The sequence below is a fragment of the Protopterus annectens genome, chromosome 4.part0 (genome assembly GCF_019279795.1).
Source record: "Protopterus annectens isolate FY-2018-M chromosome 4.part0, PAN1.0, whole genome shotgun sequence".
NCBI lineage: Eukaryota > Metazoa > Chordata > Ceratodontiformes > Protopteridae > Protopterus > Protopterus annectens.
The window spans coordinates 1740851013-1740870345 of record NC_056733.1 but is presented as its reverse complement, the minus strand read 5'-3'; the positions used below and the strand labels follow the sequence as shown (position 1 = coordinate 1740870345).

General features: G+C 39.1%; 1 protein-coding gene across 1 annotated transcript in view; it reads right to left on the bottom strand.

Moving 5' to 3' along the window:
* Nucleotides 1-19333, bottom strand: part of CANX (calnexin) — a gene marked incomplete in the record, with an annotated part of 1221069 nt that overhangs the window by 1113654 nt on the left and 88082 nt on the right. The window contains 2 exon segments of the mRNA XM_044069455.1: nucleotides 8928-8986; nucleotides 12945-13018. Of these exon segments, the coding sequence (XP_043925390.1) occupies nucleotides 8928-8986; nucleotides 12945-13018 (133 nt within the window).

Genomic DNA, 19333 nt, shown 5'->3' with positions numbered 1-19333 from the left:
GTTAAAGCGCCTAGCGAAGTAATGAAAAGCAAAATCGTACCTTCGCTTAATTGCACGTTGATTGAATCTAGCACAAAACCGACAACTAGCTACGTCGTGGTCAGGGCCTAAGCAAAGAATACAGTAAGAATGAAAATCCTTATGAGGTATTTGCTTCCCACATGAAATACAATTATTAACTTTTTCTGACATTGGAGTGGAGCAAGAAAAAAGTTTCCCCAACGGGGTACTTAGCTTTGAGTGGAGAAGAAAATCTTCGGACCGAAGTATATCAGGAAAAATTGTCAGGAGTCAGCCGACTGGCACTTGCGAACTGCTATCACTGCACGGCAAGAAAGACTGGAGAAGATGGCGTCGGCTGTCGGCTTTATACTCCTGGCACTCTGATGTCAGAGAGCATGGTTGAACAGCCGACACCGGACCCAGACTTTGGGATTCTGGCCAACCGGTACCGTCATGACTGCAACAGTGAAACACGATGAACATCAGACAGGTCCAGGATAGGATGCCAGGAGTTTTATTTTCTGAGAACCAGGAACAGTCTTGAATAAAAACCTTGTCCCCTTTGTTCTGCTGGGACAGGTTGAATAGCCCTGATACTGAGGAGAGAGAGAGCACTTATTTCTGGGCCTCCGCCCACTGGTTTGGCGGGAGGTCTGGCCATCCACTTGGGGTTGGGAGTGAGTGGAAGTGGAAACTGTATCCTAGGGAGACTATGTTTAAAACCCATTTGTCTTGGGTAATGAGTTCCCAGTTTTTTTGCATGCAGGGCTAGCTTTACTCCTAAGGGAGCAAGTAGTTGAGTAAGGCTTGGAAGAGTTAAGGATAAGTCATTGTGGCACTTTTCCATAGGGGTGGCTTACTACTCCCTGCTTTGGAAGTGGGAGGCCCCACTGCTTAGCTCTGTGCATAGCCTGAAATGAAGTCTTGGTGGTCTGCTGCTCCTGGGTTTGGACTGAGAAGGCTTGGAAGGGACTGGAAAGGACCAGTTCTTTGAAGGCCAATGCCTACTGAACCTAGGCGGCTGTACTTGTAAGAAATCTTAAACAGTCTGCATAGATTTAGCTTTTTTCTCCATCCTTTTGAGGATGACTTCTGATTTACCACCAAAAAGGCGCTCTTGATTTAAGGGCGCATCCAGTAATGATCTGGCAAGTTTTGTTCCTTAAGCCAAGTATGCCTTCTAAGTACAGACCCAGTAACATCAGCCCCTGCAAGATGCTTCTAAAGCATCAAACTCACATTGCAAAGTAGGTTTACCAACTTGGTCAGCAGAATGCATTAACTCTTGTAAACTTTTGTGTTCAGCACAATCAAGAATCAACATAATTTTCTGTTTAATTAATCCCATAACATGCTGCTACTTTAACATATGAAACTGGCAATTCAAAGCCCTAATGGCCAAAGTAGCAGAAGTGTATAACTTCTTACCCAATCTGTCTAAAGCTCTAGAGTGCCTATCAGAAGGGGTAGGATTTCTGGCAGTAGTAGCCCTCATGCCTTTTTGTCCTTGGGAAATGGTCTCTAGATCCGCAGCAGGATTCTTAAAGAGGAATTTGTGAGTCAGGTACTCTGCAGTACCTGTTTGCCTCCAGCTCCCAGGAAACCTAAGTGTCTGGGGTAAGGCTGGATTCCAAGAAAACATCACCTACAATCTCCAGAACGGGAGGGATAGCTAGAGGCTTGTCCTGAGGCAAGTTTAAAAATTTCCTAAGTCTCTTTTTGGGCTGAGAATAATCCTGGCTTTCCCAGCAGAAATGTTCCCCAAGGGTATGCAAGGTTTCACCAAAAGAAAAATCTTCTGGAGGGGAAGCAGAGGGAATGAAATCCTCTACATCAGAATCCTCATAAGTAGATTAGGGTAAATCCCGGTAGTCAGAAGGAACAGATATCAGATTCCTGATCAGACGAATCAGAAAGAAAATCAGTTCTAGGTCTCTTAGAGGGGGAAAGCTGGCTTCCCTAATTAAGGTAATAAGGTCTTCAGCCATTCTAATAATTTTTTTTTGAGGCATATGGGCCTGAGAATGCGCTTTGGACATTAGATTTCTAGGCATAGTGCGAGCTTTAGGGCTGAGGAATTCAGTATTCTTAGCTTGAAACAAAGTAGTCGGTTTAATATGAAAATCGGTTTGCTTGAATACACCCTCAGAAGCCAGTGCCTGCACAGTGGCTCCGAACCCATCCAGGGTAGATACATCTGCAGGTTCTATAGTCTAAGAAGCATCTCGCGGCATACTGGACTCTGAATGGGTCTCTGTAGAAGCCTGCAAATCTGTAGTAGTGGGTATCAGGGGCTGCGAAAGCACCTCACCAAGCTACCGGCAGACTGGCGACTAGCTTAATGGTAGCGTCGTTGGCAGTTTTGGACCTATGCAGTCTGTCTTTTATCCTTACGTTTTTTCAGAAGATCTGTAGTTGGATGGCTTATCGAAGCCATTTTGGAATACGGAGATAGAGAGCGAAAGAATTTAGCAACAAAAAGAGCCTCACAACGAATAGAGGTATTTGCTTTCCACAGGCAAGACAATTGTTAATTTTTTTCTGACATCGGTTAGAGCAAGAAAAAAGGATCCCCAACGGGGTACTTGTCTTTTTGAAGACTTCAGGTCTGAAACTCGAAAAAAAAAAATTTCAGGAATCAGCCAACCGGCACTTGCGAACTGCTTCTGTTTCGGGCACCGCACGGCAAGAAAGACTGAGGTAATGGTGTCGGCTGTATGTTTCATACCCCTGACGTCATGGAAGAAGCGACCACATCAGACGCAGAAATTGGAAGACTCTGGTATTCAGGCCGGCTGAGGGCTACCTGCAGGCAGATAACCCAAATGTGATGACTGCAACAGTGAAACACGAAGATAATCAGGGGAATTCCTCTACCACTGATTTTAGATCCTACCCCCAATTCAGATCTGCAATGCAATAAAGAACACTATATAAAAAGTTGTCGACAGTCACCAACCTCATGTATACTATACAACAATCATGACATTTTTTCAAGAATTTGGTAGAATATTTATAACAGATTTAGAAAAATTGATGTATCCTACCAGGCAGCACCAGTTGGCCTATATTGCCATGTGGGACCTTTGATGGTGGCCTTTTGGCTCAAAGCAAACATGTTCTTCTTTCAGCCTGGCGAACACAAGTACATATCCTACTCACTTCACTGGTTTGTGTTGTATGGAAGGAGAACTAAAAATGTTTTTTTTTTTTCTCAGAAGAAAAGTTATATTTTTGTTGAATAACCGCAAAAGGGTGCAAAAGTGCAAAAACACCACAAATGAAGAAACAAATATCCACTTCATACTACAACCCAAACTCAAGCGCTTTCGTCAAATGACTTCAGAACACAATTAGATAGTCTCATCTCATTTTATACTTATTGGTAATAAGTCTAATTAGCCAATAATTAACATTTAAAATGGCAGTGTTTAAAATAATCATGAATATATACAAAATACTGTGTTAATAAAACCAGTACTTCTGATATCAAAAGAATATAGTAATAGTTAAAAAACTAGACAATTATGAATATAAAAACTAACATCACAATTTTGTAGCCCTGAACCGGAGTTCAGGTTTGATACTAATGGCATCATTAATACCTGGAACCTCTGTGGCATTTAGCTTAAGTTGCCACCTAGTTTCTGCTCTTAATTTGTTAGTCCAATACCCCCCCCTCTAAAATCCACATTAACTACTTCTAAAATAGCAAACCTAAAGTAGTGGGAAGGATTAATGTTAATATGTTTAAATAGTGCATTTTTTCATCTTTGTAATGCTACAACAGTGTTCATAAATCCTACGGTTTAACCTCCTTTCAATCTTCCCTATATAGAAACATCCACAGTCTTTGCATAAAGCTAAATAGACAACACCAGTTGTTGTACATGAACCTGGGGAAAAGAATACTTCAATTTCATATGGACCCAATTTTACCATGTGGGCTTCAAGAATATAACAGCAATAGTCACAAGCACCACATTTGATAGTCACTTTCTTTTTATGGTTCTTTTTTGGGTGTCAGTTTTCCAATAAACATTTCAAATTGCTATTAACCCTATAAGTGAACAAGGGTTCAAACCCAATAACTGACCATAAATCTTTATTTCCCTTCAACATGGCCCAACAAGACCGAAATACAGAAACCCATCCTACAGGAGAAAGAACAGTTATCATTAAACCAGAGGAATGTGAGTGACAACAATTATGACGGAACTATTACATGTAATGATGGTATTGTTTACCTATATAAAGGTTTTAAAATTTACAATTACACAGATTTACATGTTTGTAAAGATTTCACTTATTAATGAAAGCTATGAAATTTGTTTCTTCCACAAAGGAAGATATAAGTAAGATATTAACAGAATTGTAAGAAAATTAAATTTTAAATTTTTAAATAAAGACAAGGAAGTTATGGTGGCTGATAGGAGACTGGAAATTAGAAAGAAGTTGTTACAATCCCCCACTGGTTCCTATTTTGAGCTCCTTTGAGAACGTCAGTTCCCAGGAAATTTTCAGGTCTCTGCAAACTCAGATATAAGACACACAAACTTTCTTTGGCGGAAAAAAGGTTACTTAATGAACTAAGAAATTACTATAATACCAGGTTCATGAAACCAGATAAGGGTGGGGGTATGGTTATTGTAAGTACAGAAGAGTATAACAAAATAACATGTATGCTTAATGACACAACAAAATATGAACACGTGTCTAGGAATGAAATTCACCTTTGTTATAAGAAAATCAAATTTATATTGGAGGATTCCCTTTATTAAGGGGTTATTAATGAATAAATATACAACTTTCTCCATGTGGAACAACCTATTATACCTATTGCTTTTGGAATTCCGAAAACACATAAGGATATAAACGACCCCCCATATAGACTTATTATTTCTGGACATAACAGTATAACCTACCCTCTTGGTATTTTTATTGACCGGATGGTCAGAAAAGCTATGGCCCCATTGATCATAGTCTTATTGATTCTTGGGACTTTTTAAGAAAAGTAAAAAATGATTTGTTTTTAGCAAGGAAGTTTGTTTTTCTACCGTGGATGTAGTTGACCTTTTTACTTCTATTCCACACGATACCGGTTTGGAATTACTTAACGAAGTATTAGTGAGTAAAACCAATTTAAGTGGTAATATGATCAACTTCATCTTAGAATTGATGGAGATTGTTTTGAAAAATAATTTTACTTTTGGGGGGGAATTTTATAGACCGGTAAAAGGTGTAGCAATGGGCAACAACTGTACCCCTATTTTTGCAAACCTTGTGATGTTTCAATGGGAAAACTATTACATTTTCAATTCATGTTACAAGAATGATTGGTGTCTGTATCTTAGATTTTTAGATTATTTATTTATTCTACAGAAAAATGAAAGGAGCTTTGACAAATTTCTTTAGCAACAATGGACAGATCCATTTTTTTTTAGATGTGAAGTTGATTAAGGACCCTGACAGTAAAAGTTTTCAATCTAGGGTCTTTAGAAAACCTACTTTTTCCAACAACTACTTGGAATTTACTAGTAACCACCCTCTGTACATGAAAAGAAATATTGTGAAGGGGCAGATGGTTAGAGTAGTCAGGATGTGTTCTAAACTTAGTTTTGTGGAAGAGGAAACAAAACTAGTTCTGGATATGTTCCTTGGTAGAGGTTATCCTTTTGTTTTTTTTAACTAGAGTTAGAGACCAAGTAATGAGTGAATGGAATGTTAGATATAAACCCCTACTAGGAGCAACTGAAGAAACTAAAGACATACCAAAACGAAGGTATGGATTTTTCCCAGGCCATGGTTTTAACATATGGCGAGACCTCAAGTGATGTTAAAAGGATCATCAAAAACAATTGGGCCATGTTGAAGGGAAATAAAGATTTATGGTCAGTTATTGGATTTGAACCCTTGTTCACCTATAGGGTTAATAGCAATTTGAAATGTATATTGGAAAACAGACACCCAAAAAAGAACCATAAAAAGAAAGGGACTATCAAATGTGGTGCTTGCGACTATTGCTGTTATATTCTTGAAGCCCCCATGGTAAAATTGGGTCCATATGAAATTGAAGTATTATTTTCCCTAGGTTCGTGTACAACAACTGGTGTTGTCTATTTAGCTTTATGCAAAGACTGTGGATGTTTCTATATAGGGAAGATGGAAAGGAGGTTAAACCGTAGGATTTATGAACACTGTTATAGCATTACAAAAAAGATGAAAAAATGCACTATTGAAACATATTAACATTAATCCTTCCCACTCCTTTAGGTTTGCTATTTTAGAAGTAGTTAATGTGGATTTTAGAGGAGGGGACTGGACTAAAATTAAGAGCAGAAGCTAGGTGGTAACTTAAGCTAAATGAGACAGAGGTTCCAGGTATTAATGATGCCATTAGTATTAAAGCTGAATTCATGTTCAGGGCTACAAAATTGTGATGTTAGTTTTTATATTCACAATTGTCTAGTGTGTTTTTTTTTTTTTTTTTTTAACTATTACTACATTCTTTTGATATCAGAAGTACTGGTTTTATTAACACATTATTTTGTATATATTCATGATTTTAAATGCCATGTTAAATGTTAATTATTGGCTAATTAGACTTATTACCAAGAAGTATAAAATGAGATGAGACTATGTAATTGTGTTCTGAAGAAGTCATTTGATGAAAGCGCTCGACTACTGTGGATGTAATTTTCCTTTGTGAATTTTATCAATAAATTTCAGTTTGGGATGTAGTATATTGGCTCCAGAAGTGGATATTTGTTTTTATATTTTTGTTGTTTTAAATGTTACAGCAAAATGCACATTGGGACAGACATTCACATATTTCAGATTATGTAGTTTACTTTCCATGAGAGAGCCTTAAGCCTTATTAGTCTTAATATAAGAGGCTGACAATCCACATCCTTTTCTTGCATCGTTTCAAGGACATCATGAAGCAATATGGGGATAGACATTTGTAGGTAGGGCCAACTTCAGGACAGAATGGCCATTTGAAATTGCACCACTTGCACAATAAAAAAAAAAAGTTAGCTGTTTTCCAATCAATTACCTTCAAAGTAACAAATACAAAAGGTCAGGAACAAATATACACTGTATTTCTACTACAAAGGTCATTCTCCATTCCCTGCTTTAATCAATGGATTCCCCTCTAAATGCCAAAATTTGACAAGTTAAAACTCAAGAATCACGCTTGCAAAAACCTACAAATTAGTCTACCAAAACTGTCTTCTAAAAACACTCGCTATACCGCACTGCAGATAAGCATCCTTAGTTAGGCAGCCAAAGCTGAAAGCAGTTTCAGGAAAACAGCCAGTATTAAAAGGTATGCAAGAATAAAAGCTGAAAATGACAAAACAAATTTCCTGTAATGCAGATCACTACAAATAATTCATTAACACCTCTGTGGTATGAAATGCCAGACATCTAACCACCTACACACCTTGCACTCCAGAGCATTCTCTGAAAGAAAAATTTAAGAGATAAACAAATGTAAAATATTTTGTGATCAATGAAGGTTGCTAAAACTGTACTAATGTCATCGATAAGTATTCTTTACAGTATAATACTTGAATTTAGTCTTCCATAAATATTGTAATATATCACAATGCATACAAACCCCAAAGTATATATTTTTGTAAACTTTCACAAAACGTTCGTATCTTGAAAACTGTACAACCTAGACATATATTGTATTTTCGTTAACCAGACATAAGCTTCTGCATGACAAGAAATAACTGCATATTTGATATACTTACAGAAATATGAAAACATACACTTAAATGGTATAATTAGCAAAACAAATATGGGCTCTATCTCACTACGTACAACTTAGCTTTATTCAACATCTACCATTTCATGAAGTCACTTGTTTTTTTGAAGTACATGTGGATAGATTTCTTATTTTCATAATTACTACCGAACTAGCACTATTTCTACTATATTGTGATACAGACCATGAATTTTTCCATCTCCCATACTAGTGTTTCACACCATACACCTCAATAAAATGTAGATCTCTCAATTATGAAAATATCTGAAAATATGAATAAGTGGCAAACAGATTAATTTCTCCACTGGAGGACATCCTAGACTAACAAATAGTGTCATTTTGTTAACAAATCCTTGCCCCTTCTAATACTGCCTATTACTAGCTGGTACATCACTTAAAGAAACCAGACCCCAAAAAAGTTCTGGACGCCATAAGGCAGTATGGTTGTGAACAGAAAGTATACAAAAAAAGCATTTTAGGTTTTGTCGAGTTAACTAATTTCATGACAAGATTGTCATAAATGTCTCCCAATACTTAAATGCACTTTACCTATTCAAAATAATCAGTCTGAAGACCAACAGGTCATTTAGCACTGGGAAACACTATCACTAACATCAATACAAAGCAAAAATGACCATTTGTATGCAGACTTCATCATTTCACTCTAACAAGGAGGACATATTTAAAAATAAAAAAAGGTGAAGCAAAATTGCTGATACTGACACAGTAAGGGTTCCGATAAGCAAAAATCAAGGATGCAATTGTGAAAGAATAGCATAAATACTTCTAATAAGTGGATTACTGCAGGTATGCATGTGGGTTCCTTTCCAAAATAACTTGTGGTGGGGAGGGTCCCCAAATATTTAGGCCATTTACAGCCTCTTGTTTGGACAGTCTGCACTGAATTGTCCGTTCTGTAACTACCACACAAATTTTGCTTTCACTCACATACTGGTTTTCAATTAATAAAACATAGTCAATGTAGTATTCACGGAATGAAACTCATCTAGTTGCCAAACGGTTCCAGTAACTGCCAGTGAAATATTCCAAGTGTTTCAATTTTGCAATGTAATACAAAATTAAAGACAGTTTAACTGCAAAGTAAGATGCAGAAACCAACACAGACAAGCACAAAACATGCACTCACCATCATATTTGGCAATGTCTTCATCAGCACCTTCTTTTTTAGCCTTTGATAGAATCCACCTAAAGAAAACAATCACAAAGAAGCAAAAAGGCCAAGTTAAAACAGCTATTCTTAGCTATTTGATCTGCCTAGCAGCGAAACAAAGGTGAAATGCAAACGTATGAGGAGCAATGTCAAAAGCAAACAGGCCAACATACTCAGCACACTACCAGTTTAAGTGGCCACATTTCAAATGTTAAGGATTCATCCATTTTATTTGGTTCATTTCCCTGAAGATGTTAACCAGCAAGATAATCAATTACACCTACAACTTTACTCAATATTTCTTAAATGTTAGTTTCAGCTTAGAAAACTTTTCTACTCCCAACAATCAGGAGATGGAAGGATTTTTAACAAATGTGGCTAAAAAAAGAACAAAAGATCAACTTGCTGCAGTAAAAAAAAAAAAAAAAAAAAAAAAAACCTCCAATGCAGTCAACAAGGGAAGGATGCACTGCAAATATTTCTATAGATAATCTGAAATCAATAAAAGCCCTACACAGGCACAAGGCAAGTTCAAGATTGACAGGTGCGATATTCCACCTTCTGTAACTACCAAATATCTGCAACCCTCACAAATACCAAACAAACAGGAGTCATGCCCTTGGCTTAAAAACAGAACAAGAGACTAATCTATGCAGACTAACCCCTTGGTATCACCCCCCCCCCCCAAAGTACCTCAAACATCAGGATAATAAAAATCAAGTCAACAATGCAAGCACAAGTCTCAAAAACTCGACACTCAATCATGGCACCAAACCAGCAGAAGGGACAAATGTGTACACATCTCCACATATGCAGGTCTACAAAACTTGGGAACAATGTGAAATTCTAAGATTGCAATACATTTTACTCGCTTTACACTTCTTGTATTGAATCAGGAAAAAAAATAAATAAATAAAACACAGTACAACAAGGTTTAAAAGGACCCACCTTTAAAGGCAAAAAAACTGTTTGGACTATTAGGTATAGATACATCTAACAGCAATCACAAGGCAAACAGAAAAAAAAAATGTGAGGGGCAGAACTAGCTTAATGACAAAAATGACAGGCTCAACATGTACTGCACCCTGGCCAAACTTTTATGTAAACAAGATTATAAAAGCTTTCATACACTACATCCTGAACAGTGAATGCACCAGATCATTTGTGATGGGGACTTGTGGCTACCACACAGATCAATTTTCAAACCATGAAGTACCAGCATCAAGCATGTTAATTCATGCTCTGCACAAGAGATTCAGGGTATCCATTTTCAAATGGTGCATAAACTACATGCTACCGTCAAAAACTGAGTGATACAATCCAATGTATGCAGTCTGCAAAACAAGTTAACCATACATCCTACAGGAATGGATCTCTGAAGTCTCTGCTCAGTAGCTCACCTCAATATCCACATAATAAACTGCCAGTCAAGCAATGTGCCGAAAATCCATGAGTTCAATAAAACACACAGAAGCAAATACTGGATACATTTATTTTTGAGGTAAAGCTTCTATAACTTTAACCAACACTGGGTCTAAATTCAACAGTAAGGAATTGAGTTTATTAATCACAACACCCTTTGAGGCCTCTTATCACTGTTACATTCAATCATGGAGTTCAACTGGTACCAAACTAAAGAAAATTCTTAAAAAGCAGCATTTGTTCACCCAGAACATTCATCCCGAGATTACATGGTGATATATTATAGAATTATCTATATCTACACAGAGAGACACACAGACACACACACAGGCGCACACACAGGCACACACACAGAGCAAGCCAAGTGTGAGAGAGAGAGAGAGAGAGAGCGAGTTGAGAGAGAAAGCACGAGCCAGGTGAGACAGAGAGCAAGAGTGAAAAGCATCTTATAGTATGGCAAGATGCCACAGACCCATATATTACACGCAGGCAACAAACTAAAGAAAATCACTGAACTACTAACAGAGAAAGCAGTACAACTACAAGGTCAGAAGTGAATGGCAAACCAATAGAAATGTCCGTCCAACCCAGAGGTGCAGTGAAAGAAAAACAGCCTAAATAAAAAAAAAATTAAAGGTCGATCCGAGCATCTGTCAGAACATAGCAGTGATGTAAAATGAGCAAAACCACTTAGAAAAGCATTATTTTGTACATTCACAGGCCACTTTTTTTTGGAATAAACATTCTAGGGCTATTTCTCCAATGTTTGCTGAATGCAAGAAAAAACAGGTAGGAACAGAAGCCCTGGTAAGTTTTAGATGCTAACCTGACTGCAGCCCTGTGATTTTAGTTCTGCTGGCTGAAAGAATGAAATACAAATTTGAAATGAAAAGGTCCAATCAGTGAAGGTAGTTCAAAGTGCAGTACCATGGCTTACAAAATTTTATTTTAAAGTGATACCATATTAGTTAGCAGGTACTGTCAAGATCTTGGTTTAAACAGTAATCAAATTTTTTTTACTTTTAGGGATTTCCACTGCTTTATTCAAATTATTCTTAGGCTCATAGGCAAGTACTATACTAGCTGCCCTTGAGGGCCATTTTAAGCCTAGCCAGTTTCCCTTTTTTATGCTTGAAATAACCTATCCCACTTGGTTATAGATTTTTTTAACCATCCTATGGTTGATAATTATATACGACCCTTAATATGAATAATTGGAATCATACCATATGCAATCTGAGGGGACCCCATGCATGGGATAAGGCATTTAAGCGCTGCTTCTGTCCATTAGAAGTACAGGGGGTAGTCTACTGGCAAATTGTCTGTTTCCCATCCAGAGATCTAAGTTGCGCTTAAAACTGGACAAGGATGAACTTTGCTTTATGTAGATGAGGAGTCTCTGTTACGGAAGACCTGTTTGAATGAACAGTTCTTAGCTTTGTCTAATATGTTGTGGAATGTTACAAGTACAGTGCAGGAATATACATACATACACTCATGAGGTTTGAATGGATTGCCATGTCTGCGCTGCTGCTGTACAACTGTGCAGATACAATACATATACTAGCAGATAAGCAAAACGTCTCCGATTCCCCACACTGCGTCTTGTCCTCCAATTTTGATGTAGTGCATTTTAGTAACAAATCTGTACAAAGCAAGGGACTGCCAATTACTTTTCCCCAAAATACAAGATCCCAAGGAAGATGGGAGATCTTAAGGAAATAGTAGAACTAAAAAGTGTCAAAAATTCCAAACAATCTTACTGTGCATGTAGCTTGATTTTGGCTAGCATAAAAAGAGGAAACACAGGGCAAATGTACCTTCATTATAGAACAACTTTTGCCTGTACCAAAAATGGACTTCATATACTTAAGTCTAATTGGTAAAGGGCACCCACTGTAGCAAAATCCTAGTCTGGGCCAAAGAACCCTCTAAAATGCACGCCATATTTTTTTCTTTTATTCATCAATTATGTTTTCAATAGTTAAATACAGAAAGCCAAACTGCCTGAAACCGATCTACAAGTAGTCATAATGGCAAACAATCAAAATGGTTTAAGCAATCTAACAGTATCTTTTGGTAAGCTTGAATGCAATGATGCTAACCCACAACATTAAAGGATTAATGCAGAACAAAAGTGCACAAAATCACCCTATGTAAAAGCAAAACTTAAGCAGTTTTATTCAATCTGTGAACCCTGCTTTATGCAAGACTATGGGGAGCCAGAGGCCATCCTTGCTGTCAGTTGGGGGAGGGGGGGTTAGTAGAGCACAGAAACTAAGACTTTACATGCCACAAACATTAGCAATTTGGAGAATAACCAACACACTGGACAGCCAGTCTTTGTAATGTGGGAGGAAAACCTTAGCAAATAAAAAAAACAGGATGGACACCCAGACTCCAGAAAGGTTGTGATCCAGCTCAAAACAACCAGAAAAATTAAGCACAACAGTGCAGCAGTGCTGTCTACTGCACTCACTACTACATAGTCAAGACAGAGTGGGTCATGCATTGACCACAGGAAAAACAATAAGAGGAGACGGGTACAACACAATGCCAAGCCGCTCTTACCCTTCTAAAGTTCCACTGTCAAAAGATTCTGCAAAATGAGCGTCTCCTGTAAGGACTGGAGCTTTGTATGTTACCTGAAAACAAGGAAATGGGAGAAACTCTCAAATGTGTACTCAGATAAAATATTTACAGTGTGATTAACTTTTTTTTTTTTTTATTCAACAGCTTCCATGTCTGATAAAATGGTGGTCAATTTTAAAACAATTACAATATCAGTATTTACCACTTGACAGTTTAAAATCAGATCCAAGTTTACTTACAGGATGCAATAAAAAAATCGTAAATGGCCAAACATTGAACAGCAGCATAAAAGTGGAGACTAAATGAAAAACATTCAAGTAATCTGCTACATGCCAGTGAATGCGTTCACTCCAAGATTTAAAAGGAAAGCATAGTTCATAGTTCAGTACTAGGCTAACTGTTCTTGCGAGCCATTTCAAGCCTAGCCAATTATCCCCTGCGAGACTCAAACCCTGCACCCTGTGTTTGCAAGGCAAATGCCTTAACCATCAGGCCACCCTCCTAATCCCAAAGCAGTAATTTTAGTCTAAACTATAAGCAAACAAAACTTTACACACAGCATATCTCAACAGAAAATATGAAACCGCTAAGCATGAGTTTCTATCAAACACAGACTGAACCAATGAGTACATACATGTTAGCTGCTAACCAGTGTCCTTCTAAACCATGTCCACTCAAATAGCCAAATTCCATACATTCAGATACATCTGAAACTCAAACCTCATTAAAGTAGCTTTTACATTCTATGACTTTATAATATATATATATATATATATATATATATATATATATATATATATATATATATATATATATATATATACATATACATATATATATATATATATATATATATATATATATATATATAAATATATATAAATATTAGATATTTGTACAGATATATACATACGCGCACACACACACACACTTCCGGCTGGTAGAATGATAGAAGAGTCTTATTTCTTTCAGAGCAGTCCCAGTGTAACAAATGGACTATTATGACTAAAACAACTTCTAGAAAATGCTCAGAAGTTTAAAATATTACGGTGATAAAAATATACATCTCATTTCATTTAACTGGATAGGTAGGCTAGTCTAAGAATCGTTTTTCTGCCTGCAATCCAGGACAAAGCCCACCATCTCGTCTCACAGATTTTCTCTACTTGTACTCCTCTTGCTCTCTTTTTTAAATCATTAGATTTAGACAATGGCTCTGTTATTGAAACCAAAAGCAGTCATGCCAAAGAACCACTATCTCTTTCACGTCCTGGTTCTTCTAATGCCCTGGCCACCAAAACTTGGATAACTCTTGCATCACAGTAATACCTTCGCCCTCCTACACCACACAGCCACATACAGCTAATGTTTAATGCTTTTACCACACTAACGGCTTTGTGGTAGAACACCAAGTGTAATGGAAAAATATTTCTTACAGTCCAAACTCAACATGGGTCAAGACTGCTGTTATGAAGGAGGAGAATAACCTATTACTTTGAACCACTAAGCTACATATGCTCATAAACAAGACAATGAAAGATGTACGTACATGGCACCACATCCTGTAATGCTACTGCTTTCCCTGCATGGATTTCTGTAATACTGATTAATAACATTTTATGAAACGACAGGCAGTATGGCACAACCATGAAAAAAAAAGAACCACAAACCTGGGGGGAAAAAATCTGGAACACCAACTAAAAATATTACTGTCCAAGCAATCTTCTTTCAGCTGCTCCCACTAGGGGTCGCTCTAACTCCTGCCGTTTTGTCAATGTCACCGTCTCGAATCCATACAACATAGCTGGTCTCACTACCCTCTATTGTGTACACTTACCATAAATGTAGATGTTACAGTGGTTGCAGTCATTCCATTTGGGTTATCCTGCTGGCAGGTTGCCTTCAGTCGGTCTGAATTCCAAAGTCGGTCTGAATTCCAAAGTCTTGGGTCCTGCGTCGGTTGCTGTCGCTTCTTCCCTGACGTCAGGGGTATAAAGATGCAGCCAATGCCATTTTCTTCAGTTTTTCTTGCCCCAGATGTTAGGTGCCCCTAAAAGGGTAGGCTAAAAATATGCAAATAAAACATGCATGCACCAAAATAAGCTTTACCTTCAACTATAAGCAAATACACCACATAGGTTGTAAAGATCAGAGAAGTAAAGATATGTTCCAGCAAAAATAAGGGGGATGGCGGAAGGGTAACCTGGACTGCAACAGTGAATACACTAACATCTACATTTATGGTAAGTGTACACAACTGTACTATGTTCTTCGTTTCACTGCTGCAGTCATTACATTTGGGTTGAGTCCCAAAGACATAGTTGGGGGGGCTGGAGCTAAACAGCATTAAGAGCGGCTATGAGGCCCTGCAGAACTGCAGTGACAAAGCCTGCCCTGGATTTAGAGTAAAGAGGCAGATTGTAATGTTTTGCAAAGGTATGCACTGAACTCCAAGTAGCAGCCTCTAAAATGTCTTTGGTTGGTACACTCCTGATAAAGGCTGCAGACGTGGCTGCAGCTCTGGTTGAATGTGGCCTAATGCCCTTAGCCACTAGCTTGCCATGGTGTGAGTAGCAAAAACGAATGCAGTGACCTATCCACTTTGAAATAGTCTGCTTGGAGATGGCCTTTCCTTGAGATGCTGCAGCATATGCCACTAGTAACTTCTGTCTTTCTGAAAGCTTCGATTCTACTTGGACAAAACTAAAGTTATCTGTGTACGTCCAAAGAATGCAGAATCCCCCCCCCCCCCCCCTGTTCTGTGGATTTGGATAAAAAGTTGGCAAATGAATAGTTTGGTTAAGGGCTACACTGGACACCACCTTAGGCATAAATGTAGGGTTTGTTCTCAGAGAGACCCTGTCTGGATAAAAAATGATAAAGGGTTCCACAGCCATGAGAGCCTGTAGCTCTGAAACCAGTCTTGCAGAAGTTATTGCTAGGAGCAGAGCTGTTTTCCAAGATAAGAACTTTATATCCGCAGTAGCAGCTGGCTCAAAAGGAGGTAAGGTGAGTTTTTCCAAGAAATAATTGGAGGTCCCATGCAGGTATAGGCGTTCTCCTTGGAGGCCTTAAGTTTTTGGCTCCTCTGAGGTACTGACTTAAAGAATGAGAAAAGAGTGGTGGCTCTGTATTGTAATGAGTCGAAATGGCAGAGACATGGATTTTAATTGATGAAAAAGATAGGCCTTTGTCCAGCATCTCAGTTAAGTATTACAAAATCCGAGGAATATTTGGGACAGCCATATCAGTTCCTTGAGCTCTATTCCAAGCACAAAATCTCTCCCATTTCCTAGCATAGGATTTTCTAGTACTAGGTCTTCTGGCTTCTAAAAATGACATCCATCACAGCTTTACTGAGAGGTGTGGTTTGTATAGCTACATTATCCGCCAAGCTGCCAGGTTTAGGGTCCTGAGTTGGCTGTGCAGAATCTGATTGTTTCGCTGGGACAGTAGATGAGGTATTTGTGGCAAGGTCCAGGCTGGGCATTAGGACAAGTTCCTTAAGCTCAGATACCAGTACTGGCGTGGCCAGTCTGGGGCAATCAGAATAATTTTTGGTTTCCCCCGTCTGACCTTTAGGAGTACCTTGGGAAGGAGAGGCAGTGGAGGAAAGGCATATACGGATAGGTTTGTCCAGCTGAAAAATAAGGTGTCCGTTTTCCAAGCTCGTCTGTGATAAATCCTTGTGCAGAATCTTTTTAGTCGATTGTTGTGAGGGGAGGCAAATAGGTCTATGTCCGGGCGTCCCCATTTCTTTATCATCATGCTGAAGACTTGTGGATCCAGGTGCCACTCGTGGGGATCCATGAGGTTTCTGCTTAGTTCGCCTGCCAGAGTATTTTCCTTTCCTGGCAGGAATTTGCCTGCAGATGAACTTGGTAAGTCAATGCTGTGTCCCATAAAGCCATGGCTAGTCTGCAAAGGGGGTAAGAATGAGTGCCCCCCTGCTTGTTTATGTACCACAGGACCGTGGTGTTGTCTGTCTTTATCAGTAGTTGTCCAGGATGAAGTAGGTCCTGGAAGGCTGTCAGGGCATTTTGAACAGCTAGCATCTCTTTTTGATTGATATGTAGATGCTTTTGGTTTGTGGACCAGGTGCCCTGAATGCCTCTTTCTGCCATGTGTGTCCCCCAGGCATAATCTGATGCATCCGTCATTAGGCTCTGGGTGGGGGTAGTAAGAATGGCTGTCCCTTGTTTTGGGGACAAGCCTTTGCCCACCATCGAAACTCCTGTTACAGGCAGGGAATGAGTAATCATTGTTTTTCCAGGCTGTGGCAATCTTATGTCCAGACACTTTAGGTACCATTGAATTTTCCTCATATGCAGCCTTGCATATGGAATTATTAAGATGCAGGATGCCATGAAGCCCAAAGCCTGCAGAATTTTTCTTGCAGATAACTGGGCCTTTGTTGCCATTTCTTTGAAATAGGTAGTCAGTTGCCTTTGTCTGGAGTGAGATAAGACATCTAGGCAATTGTATTTAAGCTTGCACCCAGGAATATTATCTCTTGAGAGGGTACTAGTTTTGATTTCTTTTTGTCGACTGTGTACCCTAGGCATGTTAAAAGTCTTTGCACAAACGTCAGATGCTGTAGTAGAATGTCCTTGTTCTATGCTTGTATGAGGCAGTCGTCCAAGTAAGGATATATTTGTATTCTTCTTTGTCTGCAGTAAGCAATAACTGGTGCCAGGCACTTTGTGAAGAACCTGGGTGCAGTAGATAAGCCAAAGGGCAGTGCAGAGAATTGGTAATGCTTTGAGCCAGCCTTGAATCTGAGGTATCGTCTGCATGATTGTCTGATTGGGACATGCAGGTATGCCTCTTTTAGGTCTAAAGTCACGAGCCAAGCCTTGCTGCAAAGCATGGGCAGAAGCTGCTGCAAGGTCAACATCTTGAATTTTGGTATATCCAGGAAAGTGTTTAGAATAGATAGGTCCAGTATTGGTCTCCATGCTTTGTCCTTTCTGGGTACCAAGAACAGTCTTGAGTAAAATCCTTGTCCCTGCTCTTGCTGTGGCACTTGTTGAATAGCCCTCATGTCCAAGAGAGCTGAGACTCATTTTTGAGCCTCCGCCCATTGATTTTTTGGCAGGTCTGGCCATCCATTTGAGAAAAAAGTGCTAGTTTTCCCCTTAAGGGTGCTGCCAGAAGATAAGTGCTTGGTGCAGGCAAGGGGAAGTCATTGGGACGGTTTCCTGTATGGTTGTGATTTGTCTTCTCCACCTTTGGAGGTAGAAGCACTCCATTGCTTAGACCTGTAGGAACCTTGCGGCTGTGATCTGCCTCTAGGGCATCTGGATCTGCCCCTTTGAGGTCCGTCTGAGACTGGAAAGGACCAATTCTTTGTAGGCCAGTGTCTGCTAAATCTAGTTGGCTGTACCTGTAAGAAATCCTTGACAGTTTGCATAGATTTAGCTTTGTCCTCCATTTTCTTTAACACCTCACCAAACAAGGTATCATGTTGTAATGGAACATCTAATAATTTTGCTTTAACATGATCAGGCAGACTTTGTTCCTTTAACCAAGCATGCCTCCTAATGACAGAACCCGTAACAGCAGCCCTGCAGGAGGCCTCCAGAGAATCAAAACCACATTGCAAAGTATGCTTTCCAACTTGTTCAGCTGCATGCAATAAATCCTGCATTTCTTTGTTTTCTGCATATTCAGAATTTACCATCATTTTCTGTTTAAGCAGTGACATGATATATTGCTGTTATTTGAGCATATGAAACTGGCAATTTAAGGCCCTTATAGCTAAGGTAGCAGATGTGTAAATCTTTTTTCCCTATCTATCCAGTTCCCTAGAATCCCTGTCAGAGGGGGTAGGGTTTTTTGCAGTGGAAGCCTGGACCCCTTTGGGACCCTGAGAAATGGTTTCTGGGTCTGCAGTAGGGTTTTTGAAAAGGAAGTTGAGAGAGGCAGGGACCCTGTAGTATCTGTCCGGTTTAACAGGAGCTGGAGGTAAGGAGTTAGGGAATCAGACTAGACCCTGAGAACACATCTACAATGTCTAACACAGGTGGAATAGCTAGAGGCCTGTGTTGAGGTAGTAAAAGGAAGTCTGTGAGCCTCTTCTTAGATTCTGAAAAATCTTGGCTCTCCCAGTGGAAGTGCTCCCTCATGGTATGCAAGGTTTCTCCAAAAGAGTAGCCCTCAGGAGGAGAAGCTGAAGGAATTGATTCTTCAGCATCAGAATCCTCATAGGGGGAAGAGAATATTCCTGATCAGAAGAAAGGGAAACCTGATCTGAAGAATCGTAGTCTGTCTCTTGCCTAGGCCTCTTATCAGGAGGGGGATGGGAACCCCTGATCAAGGTAATTAAGTCTTCGGCCATTTTGAGCATCTGTTTTTTTTTGGGCATA